The sequence below is a fragment of the Trachypithecus francoisi genome, unplaced genomic scaffold (genome assembly GCF_009764315.1).
Source record: "Trachypithecus francoisi isolate TF-2019V2 unplaced genomic scaffold, Tfra_2.0 Lachesis_group10, whole genome shotgun sequence".
NCBI classification, from domain to species: Eukaryota; Metazoa; Chordata; class Mammalia; order Primates; family Cercopithecidae; genus Trachypithecus; species Trachypithecus francoisi.
In genome coordinates, this window is record NW_022681455.1 from 124,855,826 (window position 1) to 124,880,799 (window position 24,974).

Below are 24,974 nucleotides of genomic sequence, written 5' to 3' on the forward strand. Positions count from 1 at the left end.
CTGGGTGCAATTTAAAACTTATGAACTGTTTGTTTATGGGATTTTCCATGGAATGTTTTCGGACCTTGATTGACCACAGGTAACTGAAACCTCAGAAAACAAAACTGTGGCAAAGGGGAAACTACTGTCCACAGAACATGATGACACAAGTCCTGCCCCATTGTGAGTTCCCATCCAACTCACTGATGGAGGTCACCCCCGTAAGAATTTCCACAACCACCTGAGCAAACACTTACTGGAGAAGGGTGTCAATGTCACGCCACAGGAAGGCCATGAGCCTGTCCACCCCCTCCCCTCTGGGGAGCACCTGGCTCCATACCTGCAGCACCATTATCCCGCCCTCAGCAGTGGCACTGTGCGGGGCTGCAGAGAGCACATCGCCCTCGCAGGGGGCTTGCTGTGGAAGTTCTATTTATGCATGTTTCAGAGTGGGTTCTAGAGCCTCCTCCCCTTCCCTTTCAGTCTCACCATAGGAATTACATAGAGTCTTTTTTTTTTTCTTTTTATCTTTTGAGATAAAGTTTTGCTCTGTCTCCCAGGCTGGAGTGTAGTGGGGAGATCTCAGTTCACTGCAACCTCCGCCTCCCAGGTTCAAGTGATTTTCCTGCCTCAACCTCCTGAGCAGCTGGGATTACAGGGGCGTGCCACCACGCCCAGCTAATTTTAGTATTTTTAGTAAAGATGGGGTTTCACCATGTTGGTCAGGCTGGTCTCAAACTCCTGACCTCAAGATCCGCCCGCCTCGGCTTCACAAAGTGCTGGGATGACGGGCGTGAGCCACCGCGCCCGGCCAGGAATTACACAGAATATTTCTACTGAATTCACGACTGTCCTGTGCTTGGCTTTATACTCATTAAACACATATGAATCTTTAAAAAGAAAAATAACACACAGGCCAATACTGAGATTGAGACATAGATAGACTGGAATAGGTTTTGAGGACATAACCACCTAACCCTCTGGTTCCCAAATGTGGTTAGATTTTAAGTAATTGAGGTTGAAACACAGGAAAGTCTCCTAGGAGCTGTCTCTATCTGCTCTCTTCCCTTTTTTTCTTCCCATTCTTTCTTGAATCCATTACAATCTAGCTTAAAGATTGAAATGGCTCATGGAAAAAAATCACCAATGATCTCCCTCCACACAGCCAAATTCCACAAGCAAATCAATCTTCACCTTACTCAACCTACCAAGAGACAGAGATCCAGAAGTCAACTCAGCAGCTTCCAAAGACTAGGTACATTGTTCTCAACAATTTTGTTACTGACTTGTCAGCTTTCAACCAGTTATGACCACTGGTGTTCCTAAGTTAATTTCTTGTAATCACTTCTAAGAAAAAAAAAAATTCTCTCATTCCAAATTACAAACATCTGGAACAAAACACGTCCAAAGGAAACAGAAACAACTACTTTTATTGTTAAACTTTCAACTGACAGATTAAGTTTCAAAGGTTCATATTTCCCATGTTCTTTTTTTTTTTTTTTTTTTGAGACAGGGTCTCGCTCTGTCTCAAGGCTGGAGTGCAGTGGCATGATCTTGGCTCACTTCAACCTCTGCATCCCGGGCTCAAACGATTCTCCTGCCTCAGCCTCCTAAGTAGCTGGGACTACAGGCATGCACCACCATGACTGGCTAATTTTTGTATTTTTTGTAGAGACAGGACATGTTGCCCAGGCTGGTTTCGAACTCCCGGGATCAAGTGATCCACCCACCTTGGCCTTCCAAAATGCTGGGATTACAGGCGTGAGCCACCATGCTCGGCCCATATTTCCCACATTCTTAATGAGACCCCATCCACAGTGGTCCAATCAACTTTCAAATTAGCTCTGGGGAAAAAAATATATTTAATGAAAGCTAGAAAACCTAGAGGTCTTGCTCTTCATCTTTCGCTACAGCTACGGACAGCTCTGCGCCACACTTGCACCAATCAGCATGTTTGCCCATGTCCTGCCAAGGAGAGAATTTTACATCATCACTGACAAGGTGCGTTCACCTATTCTCATCACGTAACACTGATTCCGATTCCATACCTAATTTATCAATCTAAGACATTACTGGACCACGCAACCTTACATATTTTCACACGACAGTATTTTCACACGAAGTTATGCTGCTTATTACACATCAAAGTTCACGTCAATGTGGCATGAAGTCAAGAGGATTCCAAGTTAGCTCAATCAAAACCTTGGGGGTCACACAGCATCTCCCAGTGTGTAGATGTTCACATCTAAGTTCTGAAGACATGATCTGAGCATGGAAGAGCTTCTGGAGTTGGCCGCTGATCTTCTGAGTGCAAGTCCCATCTGGAAATCCTGTAGGCAATGTTATGGGCAAAACTGTGTCCATAAAATTGTGCTCAGGTCTGCTTATGACAGATTATCATACCACAAAAAAAAATGCCACAGGAGTCCAGACTTTTAACCAATCTACCAGCTTCTGCATCAGTATCACAATGCCAAGCCCTGAATTTTAAATGTGCACATATTGTCATATTCATATAGTGACTTATAGTTTTCAAAGCACTAGGTACATGGTCCTCAAAAATGGTTGGCTTTATAAGACCCCAACTAAGGACATTTCATAGGTTTCAATGTTAACGCATATTGTGAGGGTCTGTGCATAATTATCTTCACACCAATAAAGGTATTCACTACAATACATAAATTCATTACACAAACCAAGAATAAGCTTCTAACTTATTGACAGATATATCATGTCACACACATAATTTGTCCATATTTTACTATTCCATAAATACGTATTATTTCTATCAATAATGCTACTGGAATAATATTACATAGAAAAACGTAGGAAAACCAGATATAACAAGCTGCAGAGGGCTAAATTTCAGTTATGAAATGGGTCAGAGGCTGAGAAATCACTATTTATCCACAAGGATTGCCTTACAAATCAAAAGATGACTGCAGGTTTCTCTTACATATCTAAATCTAGGAATAAGTTCATTCCATAGCAGATTTGAAAAAACAAAAATATAATGTAGGAAGTAATATTATTGATGGCAAATCAACAGCATGAAATTTGGTAGGCTTATCTAGGATGAAAAGGAATAATCTAGATTGTTTTAATACCCTCTAAGATTCCATGTTAAGTCATTTTTTAAAAAGACAAAAAATCTTTTTAAAAATATGGTAACCATAAATAAAGTTGCTCAAAGACACCACACCCACACACACACACACACACGCGTACACACACACGGTTCTCTAATGAAATACCAGTTGAAGTGCAGCATTTTCATTACAGATAGTCAAACAGCTAGAGCTATACAATACACACAGATTTTTCCTAATAGTACCAGCAATCTTAGTTATAAAATAATACTTTTCAGTAGTCTTTCTTGATGCACATTTAAAAACTAGTACAATTCCTCTAGTGTAATGGTCAATTTCCCTTAAAAAACAACATCTGAAATTATAAGAGCTGACAAATCACATTATATTTCAATATTAGACTGCTGTGGCTCTAGAACAACAGAAAAGCGTAACTTTTGAACAGGTTAGGGAAAAAGCATGAAATGTAGATGTCTTCAATCAGCCTCAGGCATTATTGATCCTGTGCCATCCACACACCCTTGAGGTTTTTCACAGCATTCTGACAGTATGACGTCTGCTTTGCAAATGACAAATCAACAGTATGCTGAATAATCAGCAATAAAACACAGGAGATAAATTAAATGTGTTTTTCCAAATGTCGGAATACCAAGGTTCCCAGGAGTTGGCAAAACTTCTCAAGCGGCCATCCAGACTCAGGCTGTGCAGGATAAGGCCTCCTTACGTAGTGAACGGTTGAGAATATTTGCTCCCCACACCCAGAGCCATTCAGGCATATACTGTGCAAAAAGAAACTAAAAATGAAAGAGAAAAAGGTTGTGAGGTTAGAACGAGAAATCAACACTGAAGGAACAAGTACACAGACCAGCACATGAATACTCACCAATCACAACAAATACCCACCAATCAATTACAACAAATACCCACCAATCAATTTTAACAAATACCCACCAGTCACAACAAATACCCACCAATCGATCACAACAAATACCCACCAATCGATCACAACAAATACCCACCAGTCACAACAAATACCCACCTATCAATCACAACAAATATCCACCAATCACAACAAATACCCACCAGTCACAACAAATACCCACCAATCGATCACAACAAATACCCACCAATCGATCACAACAAATACCCACCAATCGATCACAACAAATACCCACCAATCACAACAAATATCCACCAATCACAACAAATACCCACCAGTCACAACAAATACCCACCAGTCACAACAAATACCCACCAATCGATCACAACAAATACCCACCAGTCACAACAAATACCCACCAATCGATCACAACAAATATCCACCAGTCACAACAAATACCCACTAGTCACAACAAATACCCACCAATCGATCACAACAAATACCCACCTATCAATCACAACAAATATCCACCAATCACAACAAATACCCACCAGTCACAACAAATACCCACCAGTCACAACAAATACCCACCAATCGATCACAACAAATACCCACCAATCGATCACAACAAATACCCACCAGTCACAACAAATACCCACTAGTCACAACAAATATCCACCAGTCACAACAAATACTCACCTATCACATTAAATACAACAATGGAAAAAGCCCCCAGGCACTACTGTATTGAATACCTAGTTTTGCCTAAGATCTTACCCTAGATTCTACAGGGAATAGAAACATGACCACCACCCACCTACCCTACTTTCTGTAATGAGGCTGGACTGTCCTGCATGTAAATACAATTCTATCTTTACTTAATGTGATATGAACAGAATGTTCACTGGTTAAGAACCACAAAATCGGCAGGGCGCGGTGGCTCACGCCTGTAATCCCAGCACTTTGGGAGGCCAAGCATGGTAGATCACAAGGTCAGGAGATCGAGACCATCCTGGCTAACAAGATGGAGCCCCGTCTCTACTAAAAATACAAAACATTAGCCGGGCGTGGTGGCAGGTGCCTGTAGTCCCAGCTACTCGGGAGGCTGAGGCAGGAGAATGGTGTGAACCCGGGAGGCGGAGCTTGCAGTGAACCGAGATCGTGCCACCCACTCCAGCCTGGGCGACAAGAGCCAGACTCCGTCTTAAAAGAAAAAGAAAACAAAACTCAAAATCATTCTAGGACTAAATCAGTTGGAACAGACACACGCACACACGGTTAGTACTCTATGAGAAAACTGGGGCTTCTCGGGTAGGCTGGAACAAAGTTCAACAGGAAAACCATCAGAAACACCAAGACGTTGGGATGGTATCTTGACCTATGACAGGGGGGCTCAGGGGACCAGGGGAGGGAGTCCTGCTGATGCTGCTCTGCTTCAGGGGTCTCACTCAGGGCCTTTGTGCTAGCAGCAGACGTAGAGCAATGTCTGAAAACATATTTGGTTGTCACACTGGGAGTGGATGCTACTGGTATCTAGTAAGTGGAGGCCCAGGGTACTGCTCAACATCCTACAATACACAGGACACTCCCCATGACAAGGAATTATCCGCTCTCAGTGCCAACAGTGCTGAGGTGGAGAAAGCCCACACTCCTCTAACAGATTTGTCCAGAACTGAATGAAAGTTCTACTACCGCATATACGAAAAAGAGACAGGCCCTTGGCAAGTACTGACATTCTAGCCATGAACTGAACTGATGCATGATAACAGAGGTTATCCAATCCTCTTGTCAATAAGTGGACACAGGTTACTCTCCAGGGAGGACACACACACACACACATATACACACTCACGCACTCTGTGTACAAAGAAAATCACAGCAGCAAAAGCTACCAGAGAAATATGCCACAGACAAAAAGCAAAGGATGAATCAAATCTTTGATGTAAAATTGGAAATAAAAAATGATAGTGTTGAAAATAATTTGAGTAACATAAAATGAAAACAGAAAGTTTTAACAACTTTATACAGAAAACTACTCCAGGAATTAAATCAGCTTAACAGAATTTCTTGGCAGAAAAACACATTCTCAAGGAAAGTTTATCAATGTGAACAAAATTTAATTGTGAGTAAAATGTTTGTGTTTTTTAAATACAGTCAAAATACCTACTGCATCTAGACCTCATCCTCATCATATCTTTATTTCTAAAAAAAATTTTATGGTCAGTGACTTCTAAGACTACTTTTTAGGTTTCTCTGCTTTTCTCAAGTAATTAAAGGACCTAGAAACAACTACTTAAATAAAACTGCTTCTTTTTTTTTTTTGAGATGAAGTCTAGCTCTGTTGCCCAGGCTGGAGTACAGTGGTGTGATCTTGGCTCACTGCAACCTCTGCCTCCTGAGTTCAAGCGATTCTCCTGCCTCAGCCTCCCAGGTAGCTGGGACTACAGGCGTGCCACCATGACCAATTAAGTTTTGTATTTTTAGTAGAGACGGGGTTTCACCATGTTAGCAAGGCTGGTCTCGAACTCCTGACCTTAGGTGATCCACCTGCCTCAGTCTCCCAAAAGTGCTGGGATTAGAGATTCGCCATGCCCAACCAAAACTGCTTCTTATTAAGCTCTCATTTTCTTTTCTTTTTTTTTTTTTTTGAGACGGAGTCTAGCTCTGTCGCCCAGGCTGGAGTCCAGTGGCTGGCTCTCAGCTCACTGCAAGCTCCACCTCCCAGGTTTACACCATTCTCCTGCCTCAGCCTCCCGAGTAGCTGGGACTACAGGCGCCCGCCACTTCGCCCAGCTAGTTTTTTGTATTTTTTGGTAGAGATGGGGTTTCACCGTGTTAGCCAGGATGGTCTCGATCTCCTGACCTCGTGATCCGCCCGTCTCGGCCTCCCAAAGTGCTGGGATTACAGGCTTGAGCCACCGCGCCCGGCCTTAAGCTCTCACTTTCATAAAATAAGTAACTGTTGATATACGTATATGTTTATTTGGTAGAGGTAAATCTAATACTCTTTATGCAAACGTCCCAAAAATATCTGTTTGGTAATTAAGAAAACTCCGAATATTTAAAAAAAAAAAATTGGACCAGGTGTGGTGGCTCACACTTGTATTTTATTTATTTTATTTTTTTTGAGACGGAGTCTTGCTCTGTCGTCCAGGCTGGAGTGCAGTAGCACAATCTCAGCTCACTGCAAGCTCTGCCTCCCGGGTTCACGTCATTCTCCTGCCTCAGCCTTCTGAGTAGCTGGGACTACAGGCACCCACCACCACGCCTGGCTAATTTTTTTGTATTTTTAGTAGAGACAGGGTTTCATCGTGTTAGCCAGGATGGTCTCAATATCCCGACTTTGTGATTCGCGGCCTTGGCCTCCCAAAGTGCTGGGATTACAGGCTTGACCCACCGCACCCAGCCAGCTCATGCTTGTAATCCCAGCATTTTGGGAGGCCGAGGCGGATGGATCACCTGAGGTCAGGAGTTCGAGACCAGGCTGACCAGCATGGTGAAACCCCATCTCTACTAAAAATACAAAAATTAGCCAAGCGCGGTGGCAGGCACCTGTAATCCCAGCTACTCCGGAGGCTGAGGCAGGAGAATTGCTTGAACCCGATAGGCGGAGGTTGCAGTGAGCCAAAATCGCACCACTGCACTCCAGCCTGGGCAACAAGAACAGAACTCTATCTCAAAAAAAAAAAAAAAAAATTCTAAACTAGGGCACAACTCTTTACTAGACCAGATAAAGGAACTCAAGTATATTATAATGAATAATGATGCATCCTCATATGAATACTCAGGATGACAATTTCAAATATCTGACCCAGTTACTTTCCAAAGTCCTAAAAGGTCCCAATCCTTTGTCACGCCTAAACGATAAACTTAAAATAAAAGTTCTATGCTGCTTGAAAAAATTAGTCTAAGACTATATGGACATATTATTTGATAAAATGGTTGCATGAAATATAGCCCTATCTTGTGGTTTTGTGGTTTTTTTGGATTATATTTTTAACTTAGAGGTAGTCCTCAAGCAGTACTAGACTCTTTGAAATTCCCATGTAAATACTTAGCATTTTTATAGTCCTACCATCCACTTACAGCAGCATATTTCTTTTTTTTTGAAACAGAGCCTTGCTCTGTCGCCCAGGCTGGAGTGCAGTAGCGCGATCTCGGCTCACTGCAACCTCTGCCTCCTGGGTTCAAGCGATTCTCCTGCCTCAGCCTCCCAAAGCAGCTGGGACTACAGGTACACACCACTAAACCTAGCTAATTTTTGTATTTTTAGTGGAGACGGGGTTTCACCATATTGGCCAGGCTGGTCTCAAACTCCTGACCTCAGGTGATCTGCCCACCTCAGCTTCCCAAAGTGCTGGGATGACAGACATGAGCCACCACACCCCGGCCAAAGCAGTATATTTCACCTTTAAGGTGCCACATAGATTGAACTTTGAAAGAATTTTGAAAATTCTTAATGTAATAATCTCACAAAAGAAAATGTAGTGTCTTAACCAAAACGATTAAGTGTCAGGCTTCAAAGTCAGAATTTACAATTCTCATCTTAGGCTTTAATCATATTCCTCTGTATCACTGAGAAAGGTTCAGGATGCATTAATCTAATTATGAGACCTGAAGCACACTCCTACCTGAATAGAATGGGACCAGTACCCTGTGGTCCTTTTGGAAATCCCAAGAGTAGAAACAGCATGATGTGCATAGACTTTTGGCGAAGGCACCAACCACGAGCACCTGTGCAGAAAGCTGCTGGGTGCTGCCATGCTGGTGGCTACATAGAAAGGGATTAGACTCTGTACAAAGATTCCTTTAGAGGCATATTCATACTGCAAGGCTCTGCTGAAGTGGTCTAAATAAGCCTGTTGAGACAGAGGGAAGGAAAAGACTTTTAATTCTGGGTGAACTTGAAAATCCAGGAGAAAAAAAGATTTGCTTATTATCAATTCAGGAAAAAATACAGGATAAGCAAATGTGAGTTGCTGACAAAGAGTTCAACAAATCAGACCAAACAATTGTTAATAAATGTTCTGTGGTATTAGGATTTCATCTTCCAGTAAGTAGTATCTGACCTTAGAAGCAGAAAATGCAGCCAGCTGAGGAGTGGGTTTGCAGCAGGAGCCAGAAGAGATCGTGACGATGGCACCTTTCTTTCTCTCCACCATTCCCGGTAACACGACATGGACCATCAAACTAGCGGCGGCTATGTTCACATTTATGATGTCCCAGAGCTTGTCCTCGGAGAGCTGAGTGAAATACTGCGGGTAGGGATAAAACACACCCACGTTATTTACCAAGATGCCAATGTCTTTGTCCTTCAGGGCTTCTCGAATTGGAAGGTAGATCTCACGGCCGCTGCTGAAGTCCGCAACTATAATATCAGTTTCCACTTTGTACGTGTCGGCTATGTCTTTGGCAACAACCTGCAACTTCTCCTCGTTCCGACTAATCAGGATGATATTGAGACCTCGGCTTGCTAACTCCTCAGCGTAGGCTTTTCCAATCCCATCTGTTGCACCTAGGATGCAAGTCAGGAAAAGTGAGCACGCGCACTTCATGGTGTGACCCTTAAAATGGACCTCAAGTACCCCCTGTCAGGTTTAGTCCGAGAAAAATTCACACTAGAAGTCAAGTGAGTTCTAACATCTACGAGTCAAGGGCACTGTTGCTGAGTCAGGAACGTGAAGGGCGCATGCTACACAGTCTCCCAGACATCCTGACACGTGGACAGGGAGTTATTTTACATTCACCATATTGATTAGGAGACACAGTAGGAATTTGTTTTCAAACTATTATCTGGCTTGCATGAGTGGCAGGAGGTGCTTTTCTGGGAAATCTTCATAAATTAAAATGAAATTCAAAATACGTGAAGCATTTCTGAAAGTGATGACAGTTTCTAAAGACGATTTTAAAACAGAGAACAAAAAGGAAAAGCAAGTGGTACAAGTGGGTCTGGAGGAGGCCTGGGAACAGCAGAGAGCAGAATAGGAAGGATACCAATCATGAGGCAAGTTCTTCCTCAGATGAGAGCAGTAAGAAAATGTGAACATGGCCGGGCGCGGTGGCTCAAGCCTGTAATCCCAGCACTTTGGGAGGCCGAGACAGGCGGATCACGAGGTCAGGAGATCAAGACCACCCTGGCTAACACGGTGAAACCCCGTCTCTACTAAAAAATACAAAAAACTAGCCGGGCGAGGTGGCGGGCGCCTGTAGTCCCAGCTACTCGGGAGGCTGAGGCAGGAGAACGGCGTAAACCCGAGAGGCGGAGCTTGCAGTGAGCTGAGATCCGGCCACTGCACTCCAGCCTGGGCCACAGAGCGAGACTCCGTCTCAAAAAAAAAAAGAAAATGTGAACATAATCACGGCAGGAGTCATAAGTTTCATTTTTTTATCAGCATGTTCCAATAAAAACATCACATTAAATTCAATAACTCCTTGAATAATGCATCCGACTTCATAGAAAAGATTATTTTGATTATAAAGTAGGTTACCACTGACAACGGCCCATCTTCCATACTGCTTGATCAAGTCTGCTCTGCTCCCCAGGCGGGGGATAAAATGCAGCCTGATCAGGCTGTAAAAGTCACAGATGACAGTGATGCTTTTTCTGGCGGTATACCAGGCTCCAACCAAAGCTAGAGCTTCCATATAGCAATTGCAAGACCTGGCGATTTCCCTGTACAAGAGGTAGAAGCTGTCAACAGCAGCCATGGCAACCTGCAGGGAGAAGGAAAGAGAGAGAGCCTCTTTGGTTAATAAATTAAAGGAACATACACAGTCTGAGTGAAGACATCCAGCTGAGGGCTTCAGATCTTGTCAGTTGTGCATTCAAATAACAGTAACTTTTCAAATGCACGTGGCCCATGGATTCAGTCTGTCTGTCTGTCTGTCTATCTATCTATCTATCTATCTATGAGACAGAGTCTCACTCTGTCGCCCAGGCTGGAGTGCAGTGGTGTCATCTTGGTTCACTGCAACCTCCACCTCCCGGGTTCAAGCGATTATCCTGCCTCAGCCTCCCAAGTAGCTGGGACTACAGGCACATGCCATCACACCTGGCTAATTTTTTATTTTTAGTAGAGATGGGGTTTTACCACGTTGGCCAGGATGGTCTCGAACTCCTGATCTCAGGTGATCCGCCCCCACCCTGGCCTCCCAAAGTGCTGGGATTACAGGCGTGAGCCACCATGCCTGGAGATTCAGTCAATTTATGATCTCATCATTTAACATCTGTAGCTTATAAAGTTACTTTCTTCCAAGGAGACTAATCAACATAACTACCAGAAGTTACCAAATTCCCACTAAAATCAGGTACTACACTACATGCTGTGGCTACAGAGACAAACACAATATGCTCTGTGCCTGAAACATGCTCCTAGTCTAATAATAACAAACACAAAGCTTCTAATGCATACAGCGGAGGTACATGTATTTCTTTGCTTTATTCACAATCAGCAAGTACGGAGGACCTACTACCTGTGTAGGGACAAAGGAGATGAAACAGAGGTGGCACTAAGACACGGCCTTGGCCTCAAAAGCTTACGATCCACTGGAGACAAAACTCAGCTTTTAAAAACCTTTACATCAATTAAAAAAAAAATTTTTTTTGTTTAAAGAGATAACCTCCAAGCTTGGAAAAATGGCTTCTCAAATGACAACAGAGTGAGCACTCCTCCATCTTCTAACTTAATTTGTAACCATCATGTTGCCTGGTCCCTTACATTTGAGGAAAGAAAAGTCCAACACAACTCTGGTGAGTGTCCACAGAGCATGCATTTACTAAGCACCTACTAGGTTCTATGTACTGTGATTTGAAGGATTCACAGATGAACTAAATGACCGTCCCTAGGTGAAGACACAGACATTTAACAAAATAATGTATAATGCCACATGATCTGGTAGATGTGTGCCTGCAATCAGAGATAACCCTGCAGAAGTGGACCAAGGCAAGGCATGGGGAGCCCTGGCCACAGACCGAGTGAGTGGACTTCATATCAGGCTAAACCAACTGTGTTCATCCTGTGAAAGACAAAATATCAAAACAACTGCAATAGACTACACTTATATTACAGGGAACTCAAGATACACACAAACCCAAGGACACAGCTTATATTCTAAAAAGAACATTGATTTAAGCCAAAAGAAAAAGAAATATAAAACTTCTGGGGGTGGCCACTTTTAAAGAATCCCTTTAAAATAGAAAAAAAAAAAAAAAAAAGGTCTGGAACCTAAGAAAATACCCAACAGTAGCAGCAAAAATTAGCATAAGTTTAAGAAAGAATGGGTGAATTCCCTCCTACTCCACTGCAGTGTAATTTGAGCTCAACCAAGTTTTGCAGAGTAAAAAAGGAACCAAGCAGAAGAAAACAAATTAACCACTGAAATGGAACACGCACAAGAACGGCACCATATTGTGACAAAAGGCATATAAAATAATTTTAAAAGTGTTGAATAAATATATGTAACTGTGTAGTGTTAATTACAAATCAACAAAACATACAAAATAAATATGACTGAAAACTGAAGAAGTAGAGAAGCAGTAGGATTCCTAAATGCCCTACGGTAAGGAAACAATCTCTCAAAAACAGAAAGTTCCACAGTGGTACCGTGTGACGTTGATATTGCTACCATATGAAGTTACCAAATTAAGCTAATGTGGCATTAAGTTTAAAAAATGTTTTCCTCGGCCAGGCGCAGTGGCTCATGCCTATAATCCCAGCACTTTGGGAGGCCAAGGCGGGTGGTCAGAAGTTCAGGACCAGTCTGGCGAAGATGGTAAAACCCCATCTCTACTAAAAATACAAAAATTAGCTGGACACGGTGGTGGGCGCCTGTAGTCTCAGCTACTTGGGAGGCTGAGGCAGAGAACTGCTTGAACCGGGGAGGCGGAGGCTGCAGTGAGCCAATATAGGGCCACTGCACTCCAGCCTGGGCGACAGACTGCAACTCCATCTCAAAACAAACAAACAAACAAACAAACAAGTTTTCCTCAAATGAAAAGTCGGGCCCCTTTATTCCCTACAGGTAAAATGCTGCCCACTGGGGCTCTGTGCACAGAAACTCACCTCCCGCAATGAGAATGCCAAAGTTCATCAGGAAAAGGAAACGTTTTAAATTTGACTAAGTACATAAGCCAAATACTTAAGCTAAAAACAACTAAAATAAATGCTCCTTTGGGGTAATTTTTCTTTATGCACCAGATTGGCTGAGATCACCTAAAATATGAGCTGTCTAGTTCAATGAAGTCTTTCTTTTTTCTGAGCAATCTTCCAAACAGCAGTCACCAATACCCCTTACTGCTCCCAAATCCTTTGATTGACAATCCTTTGAAATATATTCAAAGTTAGCCCCCCTTCTGGGTAGCGAATGAGCATGCCTGTTTCCAGATGTGCATGACAGGAAGCCGCGCCACCACCCCCCCACAATCCTCCTGCTGCTGGATACGCTGATGACGGGGCAGGTATCAGAGTTTTCACACTGGCTGCAGCCCGTCAACAGTCATAATTACTGGGTTCCCAAAGACATGCCCAAAACAGATTCCCAAAGACGTGCCCCAAACATTAATACCCTATAAGAACAGTAAAAACTGAGATTTCAGCCAGGGACAGTGACTTACACCTGTAATCCCAGCACTTTGGGAGGCCGAGGCAGGCAGATCCCTTGAGGTTAGGAGTTCAAGACCAGCCTGGCCAACATGGTGAAACCTGATCTCTACTAAAAATACAAAAATTAGCCGGGTGTGGTGGTGCATGCCCAACTTGAGGGGCTGAGGAAGGAGAATCACTTGAATCTAGCAGGCGGATATTACAGTGAGCCGAGATTGCACCACTGCACTCCAGCTTGGGCAAGAGTTAGACTCCATCTCAAAAAAAAAAAAACCCAAAAAACAAAACAAAACAAAACAAAACACCTGATATTCTATGTTAGACCACCCTAAATTGTGAGTTCCAGAAATAACTCATAAAACGTGTGTGTGCCTTTTGTCATAACTAATCAAACACATGGCCATGAGGAAAGTAAATGCAAAAACAATTACCTATATGTAGTTACCTGTATGTACCAGGACTTCTCAAGCAAAATGTAATAAAACTGGGAATAACAAGCCATGACTAAAGAAACCTAGACACTTGGAACATTAAGCTTATTCTTCTAATAACAGGTAGGCACACATCTAGGCTGTTAAAACAATGTTTTCAATGAAAAAATAGATAACTACAGGCCGGGCACAGTGGCTCATGCCTGTAATCCCAGCACTTTGGGAGGCCAAGGCGGGCAGATCACGAGGTCAGGAGATCGAGACCATCCTGGCTAACACAAACCCCGTCTCTATTACCAAAAATACAAAATATTAGCCGGGCATGGTGGCGGGTGCCTGTAGTTCCAGCTACTTGGGAGGCTGAGGCAGGAGAATGGCGTGAACCCAGGAGGCAGAGCTTGCAGTGAGCTGAGATCGTACCACTGCACTCCAGCCTGGGCAACAGAGCAAGACTCGGTCTCAAAAAAAATAAATAAATAAGAAAAAAAAAGAAAAAGAAAAAATAGATACCACATATCAAGATCAATGGGTTGTAGTCGAAGCAGTATTTGTGGGGAAATTAGCTGCTCTAAGTGTACCGAGTAAGGCTCTCGCTACAAAAAGAAGGTCAGGCTTGTCTCATGGAGGGACCCCACACTGATGGAAGCTTCCTCCTTAAGCCTGATTTTTTTCAAGAATCTGAACCTTTTTGAAGTAAATATCTAGCAAAAGGTGTCTGACAACACAGGGGGCCCCAGTTTCTCTGCTGAGGTCGTTACCTGCCCTGGGGTCTCTTACCTTCTAAGTCTGCCAGTTCTGGGTCGTCAGCAGTATACAGCTCTGTCCTTCTCTTAAGGCCAATCTGTGAATAAAACCAACAAGAAACAAATGCCTTTTCTTTTCCTCTTAGTTCAGCTGGGAAAACTATATTAAACTAACATCCAAGGGCTCAAAAATTAAGAAAACACAAAAATTCTTACGCCATGAATCTCTGTATGGCAGCAAACCACGTACTAAGCTCCAAGTACCCTCCTCTCAGAATAAGAAAAGCTTCTGGTGTCTGTTGGGGACACAGTGCATGTGTCCTCAGGAACAGCTGGAGGGTGCCCCCCTTATCCTATGCCTTTTTTCTTTTTTTTTTTTTTTTTTGAGACAGAGTCTCGCTCTGTGGCCCAGGCTGGAGTGCAGTGGCTGGATCTCAGCTCACTGCAAGCTCCGCCTCCCGGGTTTACGCCATTCTCCTGCCTCAGCCTCCCGAGTAGCTGGGACTACAGGTGCCCGCCACCTCGCCCGGCTCGTTTTTTGTATTTTTTAGTAGAGACGGGGTTTCACCGTGTTAGCCAGGATGGTCTCGATCTCCTGACCTCGTGATCCGCCCGTCTCGGCCTCCCAAAGTGCTGGGATTACAGGCTTGAGCCACCGCGCCCGGCCTTTCCTATGCCTTTTTTCTTAGGGAACATTTCATCAAATGGGACAAAAGCCCATTCCAATCCCAGGGACCCTTGGGGAAACACCACCCAGGCACCACGCCGGCGTCAGGGAAGGGAGCAGCCACAGCTGCCCTTGGTGCCTTTCTCTGCCTGGTGCCTGTCTGGGTTTCACATGGGCCTCCCACTGCCTCGCTCTGCACACCCCTTCTTCAGTTCCACCTGCAGCGTTCCCTGGAACATCCACATTGCCACAGGCTGTCCTGGCCTCTCTTTCCAAATCCTGGCAGGGATTCTGGCCAGCCTACCTGAGTTCAGGTGTCCACCACCTGTCTAATCTCCTGGCAGGGTGGCAGGGAGGAAGGTGTCCCACTGTGTTTGGGCGCAGCCCCCCTGAGGCTGTGAGTGGGTCAGGTGCTGAGGAAATGAAAGGAAACCTCTGGTCCACATTTTCCCTCTCCTCCACCACACACACCGCGCTGGAACTGTTCTGTCTCTGACCACCCCAGCAGGCTGCAGTCCTCCAGCACAGAGGCCAAATTCTATTCCTCTCTGTTTCTCCAGCACCTTCCACAAATCCTGGCACAAAGAAGCTCAACACTACCACATCTCTGGCTGCAGCTCAGAGGCAGAGTCTTTTCCTGTCCGGCTCTCAGTCTCCGCATGGCAGGATCCATCTCAGCCCCCAGCTCAGGAGCAGACCACCCACAAATTCCTTTGATCCTTTACAGAAAGAAAAGCTTGCGTGCTAAACCCACCAGAGACCTCCCACTCAGGCCAGCAGAGGAGACACACCCACTGCAGAGGTGAGTACAGGAACCGGGGGCTGAGAGGCTTCAAGTCCATCACGGCCCAGCTTTTCAACACCCCCACTAGACACCCCTCACCATCTTGTCAGGGGAGGGCCATCATGTGCAAGTACCTTAAACATGTGTTAATATTATGGTTGCTACGTATATTTTAAAAATCACAGAGCATCAGAGGGGTTGATGGCATTCAAGGTCTGGTCCTCAGCCTTGATGGATAGAAATGCAAGTTTTTCATTCCTCAGAGGCAGCTCAAGACAAAGAGATCTGACTCACATCCGCAAAACCCACAGAAGACTGATACATTCAAATGCCGATTTAGGAATGGATAGTGAACCCACAGCGAAGAGGCCTAAACACACATGGTCACTGGTCCCACAGTCTCTCGAGATGTACATGGAAAACCAAACTTCTAGAATAGCAATGAAGACTGAGGACACCATCATGAATAAACCAGGACTCCGTGCCACCTGCTATACACGGAAGCCAGAGAAAGATACACCAAGCAACTGCAACGTAAGGTGGCAAGGGCGCCACTGGGGAGAAATGGGTCTTGAAGTGTGAGTAGAATCTCTAGGCAGAGAGGAGGGAAGGGGCCTCCCAGGCCTGGGCCCACGGAGAAAGGCTCGGCACGGTCAAGGATCTGGCCTGCTCAGGAAACACTGGGAAGTCCCCCGCGCGGACAGCACAGGCTGTGCCATCCTGTGTGAGGCCCCATGTGTGCAGGCACACAGGCTTGAAGGAGGCTGGGAGAGGCAGACTGGAGACGCCTTCACGCCAGACTGGAGTGCTTGGGCCTCCTCCTTGAGCACCAAGGAGGGAGCTGGTGGGGCTTGTTTGGGAAGGTAACGCAGCAGGGGAGACGAGGGGTCCTGAGCCCTCGTCACCCAGCTGGGGATGAAAGTGGGCCACATGGAGAGCACAGGCTCTGTGGCCTCTGCTGCTCCTCAGCCTCGCCAGACGCTTCACATATTCTCTCACACCCTGATGGGCCAAAAATGTTAAGAGAATTGGAAATTAAAATTCATTCCCTCCTCTCGATCTTCTTCCCTACCCTCTGTACATGATGGAAAATAACATTTTTCTCATGACAAAGGAAATCAGTACTTTCCCCCAAAGCCGCCACATTTCAAAAGCTCATGGCCTCTCACTGAAACTTTCAAAGGAATCTATCACACATTTAAGCCTAGAAGCCCACTAAGGGATATGTAGATATCAAGCCTCGTCAAAGTTGCTTTAGGTGTCTGACTCGTTACTGTTTTGTGGCTTGAATAGTGAAAGCTATTAACCTGTGCTACGGTCTGGTCTGAGCATTCGGCCCCACTACCCGACTCTTGGTGTTGAAACTTAACCCCCCAGGTGATGGTTTAGAAGGGAGGGCCTTTGGGAGGTGATCAGATAATGAGGGCTCCACCACCTTGATCTTGGACAATTCAGCCTCCCAAACTGTGAAAAGTGTTTGCTGTTTCCAAGCCACCCAGTTCATGGTATTTTGTTATAGCAGCTCAAAACCAACTAAGGCAGCCTACAACCTAGAGAAACCCATGATGCGGAAAGCAATACTAAAACACAGTAAAATTCTGATTCCTGTACAATCTACCTGCAAAAAGTTATTCTAAAGCTTTGTTTTCTTAAACAGAGAGTAGAATGGTGGTTGCTAGAGGTGGGGGCATGGGTGGGAAGTTTTCGTCAAAGGGTACAAACTTTCAATTATAAAATGCACACATCTGGAGATCTAATGTACAGTACGGTGACCGTAGTGAGCAATACCAAACTGTAGGCTTAAACTCTGCTTAGAGGGTAGATCTCAAGTGTTCTCACCATAAAGAAATAAAAAGTAACTGAGGAGATGAATGTCTTAATTAACTTGGTTGTAGCGATCATTTCACAAAGTATACACATATCAAATCATGTTGTACACCTTAAATTTCTATAATTTTGTCAATTATAGTCCAATGAAGTTGGAAAAATATAAAATACTTATTTTTAAAAAATTTTAAGCTTTGTTTTCTCATCTCTGCAGAAAACTAAAACATCTGTGAACAAAACAAAACAAAACCAGAACTGTCTCCAAACTAGAAAAAGAAGAGCAATTCCCTATTATCTTTTAAGCATTTTCTACTTCTATGGGTCAAGAGTCATCAAAAACCTACAGGAAACATTACAACTGCAAAAGCGTCATGGGACAATTATGGTCGTAACTGCAAGGAGCAAAGTCACCTCTTCAAAGCACCACTGCTGTGGCCTGTAACCTGATCCCACTCCACAGTGAAGGGGACTCCACTCCACCTAGCAGTGTAAAGGGCAATCAGATCAAATACAAAAACCTTCATGAACCAAGAGTTCTGGGAGGAAAGTCTTGGCTGAAACATGGACATCACCAAGCTATCCAAATGCATGTGACGTGGGGCGGGTGGTAAAAGAACACAAGGCAGACTGGCCAGGGTTTTAAAGAAGACAAAGCAAGTAGGACAGAAAAAAAACAATCAAAGCACCAGCGAACGACAGTGTGGTGGGCAGAGTAATGGCCTCCAGGGGTATCTACAGCCTAATCCCCAGACCCTGTAAATACGTTACCTTATGTGGCAAAAGGGACTCTGTAGATGTGATTGAGTTAAGGACTCTGAGCTGGGGAGGGTGGGTCCAATGTCATCATGTGTCCTTGTAAGGGGGGCAGGAAGATCAAAGACAGCGAGCAATGTGACTAGAGGGAGAGGTCAGAGACAGCTCGAGTTGAAGGTACTCTGTGCTGCTGGTTTCGATGATGGACAGAGGGGTGGGTCACCAGTCAGGGACTGAGGGTGGCCTCTAGAAGCTGGCAGAAGCCAGGAAAAGGATTCTGCCCTGGAACCTGCAGAGGAAGACAGCCCTGCTGACACCCTGCCTTTAGCCCAGTCAGAATGATCTCAGATTCCCGTCTCCAGAAGGAAGAGACATCTAGGTCATTTTAAGCCCTACCTTTGTGGCAGTTTGTTCCATCAGCCACAGGGGATAAGGCTAAACAGTGGCAGGAAGGGATGGATGAACAGTCAGTTCAACTTTCAGGACATGGAAGAGACAAACTGAAAACTCTGCAACCTCCCTTAGGCTAAAACCACGATGTGTATTCAGGAGCCAGAAAGTCTCAGAGATTCCTGTCATCTTCAACTGACCAGGGTAGACCTGAGGTCCCCCTCCTTACCAGCTGGGATTATCTAGCTTTTCAGTAAGGCTCCAGGGCTATGACTGTTTTCATTGAAAACACTTTTTCAAAGAAATCTTACTTTTTTTCAGAGTGTGACTCTGTCTTGTACTCAGCACTCCAAATCCTCTGTTCTTCCTAACCTTTCATGTCCCATGCCTTCTCCTCAGTTCAATCACTTCCTGACAAGCACCGACAACGTGCCAGCCTGGGGAGAAACTTCCTTCCTGTCTCTTCCCTTCCCAGGTCGTGGCACTGCCCCCGCCTCTGAGTTCCTCTCCATCTCTCTTACCCATGTGGCACTTAGCACACACTGCTCTGGATTCTATGTAAACACTAAACTTGCTTATATCTCAGTTTCTTGGTTGTCCAAGGAGAGCACAGCCCTCTGGAGGACAGGAGATGTATAGAAAACAAATTTTTCTGTAATTAAAAAAAATTTTTGTTTTTAGACAGAGTCTTGCTCTGTCTTCCAGGCTGGAGTGCAATGGTGCAATTTCTGCTCACTGCAACCTCCGCCTTCTGGGTTCAAGCAATTATCCTGCCTCAGCCTCCCAAGTAGCTGGGACTATAGGTGCCTGTCACCATGCCCAGCTAGTTTCTGTATCTTTAGTAGAGATGGGGTTTCATCATGTTGGTCAGACTGGTCTTGAACTCCTGACCTCAAGTGATCCACCCATCTCGGCCTCCCAAAGTTGCTGTGATTACAGGCATGAGCCACCGCATCTGGCAAAATTTGTAAAATATATACAGAAGTACGTAAAACGTATTATGCACAGTTCAAAGAATAATAAAACAGCCACTTAGCCACCAGCCTACTTAACAAAACTAGTGTCCTAGAAGTCCTGTATGCTGCTCCTCTGATTATAGCCCCTCCTCTATCCTGGAGGCAGCCTCTGTCCTAAATTTTGGGGTAGTCACTCCCTGACTTTTTTAACAAAACAGCTGTATACCCCAAGCATGTATTCTGAAAGAGTAACAGTACTGCCAAGTTTTGCCTGGTTTTGAGCCTCATGTAAAGGAGCCACACTGCAGGGACCCTTTGGTGACTTCTTTCTTTCACTCAACATTATTCCCGAGACTCATCCATGCCCCTGCAGCTGTAGTCCATCCTCCTCTGCAGCTGCACGGTATCTCACGGTTCAGATGCACTGCCGTTCACAGATCCCCCTGCTGCTGGTGCTGGGCACATGCATTGTTTCTGTTGGTTTTGACTTTACAGTAAGGAACAGCACTGCAGGGGGCACTTGTCCCCATCTCCTGCACACCTGTGCAAGAATTCTCAAAGGCATCTGCCCATGGCTGAACTGCTGGGCCACATGCATTCCACTGCCAAATGCTTTTGCAAAGCAGCAGAACCCATTCACACTCCCGCCAGCAGCGGGTTCGTGCCACTCCTCAATGTCACTGGCTGGTAGCGTCCAAAGCTTCACCTTCTGCCAACAGGGTGGCTGTGAAATGGTATCTCATTCTGGTTTTAATTTACATTTCCCTGGTTACTAATAAGGCTACAGTCCTTTTTATACGTATGTGCTGCCTGTGTTTTGTAACCTTTGAAATGCTCATTCCTATCTTTTGTCCTTTCCTTCTTTTTCTCTTAGAATTGTAAGCATTCTTTAAATATTCTAGATACTAGCTCTCTGTATGTTTTGTGTCTCATTACAGTATCTTGGATACACTAAATGTGCTATTATTATTTTGAGACAAGGTCTGGCTCTGCTGCCCAGGTTGATGTGCAGTGGCATGATCACAGCTCACTGCAACCTCCGCCTTCTGGGCTCAAGCCATCCTCCCACCTCAGCATCTCAAGTAGTTGGGACTACAGGCATGTACCACCAAGCCCAGTATTTTTTTTTTCTTTTCTGGTAGAGATGGGGTTTCACCATGTTGCCCAGGCTGGTCTCTAACTCATGAGCTCAAGCAATCCACCTGCCTTGGCCTCCCAAAGTGCTGGGATTACAGGTGGGAGCCACTGCACCCGGCTGAATATCTTAATTTTGAAATAGACAAACGCATCAATCTTTCTGCTTTAGGATGTGTACTCATTACGTTTTATTTCAGAAATCCCTCCTTAGCCTCAGGTCATGAAGAAATTTTTTTGAATTATTTTCTAGAAATTTTACACTTTTGCTTTTTCAGTTTAAGTCTTTAATCCTCCTGGAGTTTTGTGATGGTGTGAAGCTGGGATCTCACACAACTTCTTTTTTTTTTTGAGACGGAGTATCGCTCTGTCGCCCAGGCTGGAGTGCAGTGGTGCGATCTCAGCTCACTACAACCTCTGCTTTCCAAGTTCAAGCAATTCTTCTGCCTCAGCCTCCCAAGTAGCTGGTACTACAGGCACGTGCCACCACACCTGGTGAATTTTTGTAGTTTTTTTTTTTTAAGTAGTGACGGGTTTCATCATATTGGCCAGGCTGGTCTCAAATTCCTGACCTCATGATCCGCCCGCCTCAGCCTCCCAAAGTACTGGGATGCGCCCAGCCGGATCTCACACATCTTTATATTCCTCCTCAGCACCTGATATGCTGCTGTAGACAATTTTATTTAATAAATAGAACCAAATACTGCTTTGTGTTTAAAGCTTCAAATTTAACTCTTGAGAAAAAGTTTTTTTTTTTTTTTTTTTTTTTTGAGGCGGAGTCTCGCTCTGTCGCCCGGACTGGAGTGCAGTGGCCAGATCTCAGCTCACGGCAAGCTCCGCCTCCTGGGTTTCCGCCATTCTCCTGCCTCAGCCTCCCAAGTAGCTGGGACTACAGGCGCCCGCCACCTCGCCCGGCTAGTTTTTGTATTTTTAGTAGAGACGGGGTTTCACCATATTAGCCAGGATGGTCTCGATCTCCTGACCTCGTGATCCGCCCGTCTCGGCCTCCCAAAGTGCTGGGATTACAGGCTTGAGCCACGGCGCCCGGCCAAGAAAAAGTTTTAAGAAGCTTCTCATACTCTGTGTCAGCAGTTTGACAAAGTTAGTCATTGGTGTATCATGACTTTTTGGGATTTATTTGCCTTCACTGCCAATTTTTGGTATATGACTAAACGCACAATGAAGCTGAGCCTAAGAGCAGCAACATGGAATTAGAAACCTGGATTCTAGTCCAAGATCCAATACTCCTCACTGTCATATCTGTATTTGTGCAATAAGAATTAAAGTATTCAGAGTACCCCACTTCTAGGCGGATACCTAAGATAATTAGAAATTTTGCTCACATAAAAACTCCTACTTGCATGTTCACGGCAGCCTACTCACAACTGCCAGAAGGCAGAAACAAACAAAATGTCTATCAACGAATAAATGAATAAGCAAAATGTGGTGTTACCCATACAAAGGAATATTATTCAGCCATAAAAAAGCATGAAGTACTGATACATACTACAACATAAACTTTGAAAACATTATGCTAAAGGACAGAAACCAAATACAAAAGGTCGTATGTTGTATGTTTCCACTTGTATGAAATGTCCAGCGTAGGCAAATCCACAGATAGAAGATAAATTAGGGCTGCTGAGGGACGGGGGAGAAAAGGGGTATGCCTGTTAATGGGGTTGGGGTTTCTTTTGTAGGTGATAAAATGTTCTGGAATTAGTTACTGGTGATGGATGCATAGCATTGTGACTATAGTAAGAACTACTGAGTTATATACTTTAAAATGGCTAAAATGATAAATTTTATGTCATGCGAATTTCAATTTTTAAAAACCTACTTTAAAAAAAAAGTAGCGCCAATTTGTTCAACTCTATGCCCCTGCAATATTCCTGCAGTGATTAAAACCAAAAATGGCCGGGTGCAGTGGCTCATGTCTGTAATCCCAGAACTCTAGGAGGCCAAGGCGGGCTGATAACTTGAGGCTAGGGGTTCAAGACTACCCTGACCAACACAGCGAAACCCTGTCTCCACTTAAAAAAAAAAAAAAATTAGCTGGGTGTGGTAGCACGTGCCTGTAATCCCAGCTACTCGGGAGGCTGAGGCACAAGAATTGCCTGGGCGGGGGGGGGGGGGGGGGGGGGGGGGGGGGGGGGGGGGGGTGGTGGTGGTGGAGGTAGCAGTGAGCTGAGATCGCAGGCACCACTGCACTACAGCCTGGGCAACGGAGCGAGACTGTCTCAATCAATAAATAAATACACACACACACACATTCTGAAAGGGGCCTGCCTGGGTTGGAATCCACCTCTCCATTTAAGAGCTGTGTGTCCTGAATGAAGTTACTTTGCCTCTCTCTGCACGTTGTTCACACCACCTGTAAGAAAGGGGATAACTGTTTCTGCCTAAGAACAACAAGAGGAATAAAATGAGGTGGTCCATAGAAAGCACTCAGAACAGTGCCCGTCCATGAGTGTTCAACAGACCTAAGCTATTAGCCACAATTATTGTGTTTGATATTAGCTACTGGATATCTGTGGCGGTCAGAGTAAAACTGAGAACTCACTTTATGCAAAAGATGCTGCTAAGTGCTTTATTCCTATTGTCTCACTTTATTCTCTCATTAACCTTATAAAGCGCAGTCAGATTCTCCTGTTTATATATGGGGAAATTGAGGCTTACAGAGGTAAAGTAGTACACTCAACACCCCACAACTCAGAAAGGGCTGCTTGCAATTCAGATGGAGGTGTAGCAAGGCGCAGAGTCCTGGCCAGGGAGCCCACTATGAGACCCCCAGACTGCCTCGCAGTCAACTGTACACATCCTGCTGGGATCGCCGAGGGGCGCTGCAGCGATCTGGTTTCTGGGGCTGTGTCTGGGTGGCACGTTTTCAGAACAGGGACCTGCCTGGTTCGTCTTCCAGTCCTTCCCCTCCAGCACCCGGCAAGGCCCAGTCAACACGAGCAAACTCGGAAATCCTAGCTGAACCCACGACCGCTGCATGAGGAATCGGCGTGCACTTTCTTTAGGAGGTCAATTCTTCTGAATTATTTCCATTTTAGAAAAACAACGGCAACAACAACTCAAACCAAATCGTTTAGAAAGGAGAATAAAGCAGCACCGACAAAGGAGGCGATTGCTGGGGTCGCTCGGGGTAGGAGCCGGGTGAGAGGCTGCAGGGAGGGCAGGGCACCCGCCGGCGACAACGGGGTTCGGGGTTTGGTGGGAGAGGCCCGGGGGAAGGGAGAGTATGGGGGTGCAGCGCCGCGGCGGGGGGCGTGGGGATGGAGCCGGCGGAAGGAGGGCTCTGAGATGTGAAGGGGCGGGGCTGGGGGTGTTTGGTCTGAAGGAAGGAGTCTCACGGGACGGAGGGACGAAGATTTCCTGGGGTCAGGGGCGCCGAGGGGCTTCGGAGCCGGATGCCGCGGAGGGGGCCCGGGGCCTGGGGGGCGTGGTGAGAACTCAGAGGGGTCCGGCGAAGCAGCCGGCTGGCGCAGAGGGGGCCGAGGCGGGGTCTGGGGCGGAAGGGCCGCGAGAGGGCGCCCAGGGCGCGGGGGGGCGCGGTACCTGCAGGGCGGCAAAGTCTTCCAAACCGGTCCCGCCAGACCCGCGCGGCCACCGCCCACGTCTCTGCCGCCGCAGCTGCTGCCGCTCCGCGCCCTCACGTGACTCGCGCACGCGCCGGGGGCGGAGCCGTCTCAGGCCCCCCCGCCCGGCGTCCCCAGCGCGCCGGCCCGACCCGAGT

General features: G+C 45.5%; 1 protein-coding gene across 4 annotated transcripts; it reads right to left on the bottom strand.

The window, feature by feature from the left end:
* Nucleotides 1-1,382: 1,382 nt before the first annotated feature.
* On the bottom strand, nucleotides 1,383-24,907 carry HSDL1 (hydroxysteroid dehydrogenase like 1). Of its 4 annotated transcripts, none has more exons than XM_033219159.1 (7): nucleotides 24,797-24,907; nucleotides 15,696-15,804; nucleotides 14,759-14,822; nucleotides 10,437-10,662; nucleotides 9,018-9,463; nucleotides 8,580-8,807; nucleotides 1,383-3,862 (listed from the first exon to the last, which is right to left on the bottom strand). In XM_033219159.1, the coding sequence occupies exons 4-7, from the start codon at nucleotides 10,654-10,656 to the stop codon at nucleotides 3,764-3,766; spliced, it is 993 nt and encodes a 330-aa protein (XP_033075050.1). In that variant the 5' UTR covers nucleotides 10,657-10,662; nucleotides 14,759-14,822; nucleotides 15,696-15,804; nucleotides 24,797-24,907; the 3' UTR covers nucleotides 1,383-3,763. The 4 variants fall into 4 exon arrangements, with proteins under 4 accessions (XP_033075050.1, XP_033075051.1, XP_033075049.1 ...); XM_033219160.1 differs by lacking the exon at nucleotides 15,696-15,804 and adding an exon at nucleotides 23,504-23,606 and having other exon boundaries at nucleotides 24,797-24,900; XM_033219158.1 differs by lacking the exon at nucleotides 15,696-15,804.
* Between the last annotated feature and the right edge of the window lie 67 nt (nucleotides 24,908-24,974).

Bases quoted from the DNA above. Each gene is read 5' to 3' on its own strand.
- HSDL1 (XM_033219158.1), bottom strand. From the start codon at position 10,656: ATGGCTGCTGTTGACAGCTTCTACCTCTTGTACAGGGAAATCGCCAGG. The intron at 9,464-10,436 runs GTAACCTACTTT...CTTGCATCCTAG, and splicing joins AAGATGGGCCGTTGTCAGTG to GTGCAACAGATGGGATTGGA. The intron at 8,808-9,017 runs GTCAGATACTAC...CTGTCTCAACAG, and splicing joins CTGCATTTTCTGCTTCTAAG to GCTTATTTAGACCACTTCAG.